This window comes from Nestor notabilis, unplaced genomic scaffold (assembly GCF_000696875.1).
Source record: "Nestor notabilis isolate BGI_N333 unplaced genomic scaffold, ASM69687v1 scaffold22795, whole genome shotgun sequence".
NCBI lineage: Eukaryota > Metazoa > Chordata > Aves > Psittaciformes > Psittacidae > Nestor > Nestor notabilis.
In genome coordinates, this window is record NW_009929174.1 from 3,680 (window position 1) to 5,496 (window position 1,817).

The window sequence follows — 1,817 nt, forward strand, 5'->3', positions numbered from 1 at the left end:
GGGGAGGCCGCAGCCGCAGCCAGGCCCAGCCAGTGCCTTGCAGCACTTGGTACCTTTCCTCACACAGGATGCTGCATCATTCCCAAACGCTGCTGCACATCACACCCCGAGGCACTGAGGGCAACGGGTGCAGTGTAAAATCAACACCTCCACTGATGCCCTCAGGCCGGGAGCACCCCCAGAGCAGGGAACCGCTTACCCAGGCCCTTGGCTTTCTTCTTCTCCTGAGCCTTCTTCTGGTCCCGCTCCCCACACTCCTCGCCAGGTCGGAACTCCTCGGTCCCTTTGGTGCTCTCCTTCTCCCCGTTCATCTCGGGGCCGCCCGGCTCCTGGTCCCCGTTCCTCGGGGACTCGCTGCGGCCCTTCTCGGGCTCCTCCGGCTCCACGGGCTCGCTCTGCCCCCCGTCCTCGCCCGGGGCCTCCTGCCTGGCGTCCACACAGTACGTGTTCAGGATGTCCTCCAGCTGCCTGCTCAGCTCTTCGGAGACGTCGCGCACGGCGGGACGGGAGGATTTGGTGTCCTCCTGTGCCACAGGAGCTGTGGGAGATGGGAACACAAAGCATGAGATCCCCCTCCCACTGCCTGTTCCCCGGGCTCTGTGAGCACAAGGCAAAGGGAAGGGTTCCTGGGCACCCCACAGCACCCTGAGTGGCTGAACTTCAGCAACATGGAATCCCAGACTGGTTTGGGATGGAAAGGAACATCAGGTCACCCGGTTCCAACCCCCTTCCACTGGAGCAGGTTGCTCCAAGCCCCTCTGTTCAACCTGGCCTTGAACGCTGCCAGGGATGGGGGAGCCACAGCTTCTCCGGGCACCCTGTGCCAGCGCCTCAGCACCCTCACAGGGAAGAACTTCTTCCTAATATCTAATCTAAACCTTGTTCTGTCCCTACATCCTGTCACTCCAGTCCCTGATGAAGGTCCCTCTCCAGCATCCTTGTAGCCCCCTTCAGACCCTGGAAGCTGCTCTGAGGTCTCCACGCAGCTTCCCTTCTCCAGGCTGAACATAAGCTGCTTTGTTTCGCTGTGTCCCAGCCAGCTGCCCTGACAACGGTGGGGCATTCCCAGCCACTCAGCATCAGGGAGCATGACCAAGTCCCCGACGTCTGTCAAGAGCAGAAATTCCCCTTCCTCCCCACCACCCGCCAAGGAAAGCAGGTTGTGGGCGAGCTTTCCCTCACAGGAACTGCTTCCCAATATCCCCAGAGCCAGGCGTTTTTCCATGACAACAGATCTGGAAGCTGGGTCAGCCTCTCTCCTCATGTATAAGAGCCGCTGGAGTTTCGGATCAAACATATCTTGTCCCCAACTGCCGGGGCTGTGGGGAAGAGCAGCCAGGAAGCACTTTGCTTCTAAAGTTTCTCCAGATGAGCAGCTGGTTATCAAACCAACTCTATTTGCTAACCATGAGCCATCAGAACACAAGGCAGGGTTGGTTTTAACCAAGACCCACTTGATTCACGTGGGTTTTCTCTCTTAGAGAATAGGTTTTAGCATGTTTGCTCCAGGCCTGGGGCCTCCCCACCTTCCGGGGGTGCCGTGGCCTCCGGCGAGTCGCCCTCCTCCAGCACCAGAGCACTGCTCATCCTGGGGGAGCCGGGAGGCCGTGGGGCCGCTTTGGTCTCCCCACCTTGGTTCTTCATTGTGACCTTCCTCCTCGCTCAGTCTCAGCAAAGCCTAAAAGAAAGAGAAACAGGGGCTGTTTGTGAGGAGTTTGGGAGAATTTTAGGCATCACCAGCAAGGACCGGGAAGGGACTCGCTCTTGGAAGAGGCTGCACCCGCAGCTCTGCGCTGGGGAAGCATCATTGTGTGTTC

At 59.2% G+C, this 1,817-nt stretch overlaps 1 protein-coding gene across 1 annotated transcript in view; it reads right to left on the reverse strand.

Annotated features, from left to right (window-relative positions):
- LOC104406006 (alpha-taxilin-like) overlaps positions 1–1,644 on the reverse strand; it is a gene marked incomplete at its 3' end in the record, with an annotated part of 5,318 nt that extends 3,674 nt beyond the window's left edge. Inside the window, 2 exon segments of the mRNA XM_010014868.1 lie at positions 200–538; positions 1,527–1,644. Of these exon segments, the coding sequence (XP_010013170.1) occupies positions 200–538; positions 1,527–1,644 (457 nt within the window).
- Positions 1,645–1,817: the final 173 nt, after the last annotated feature.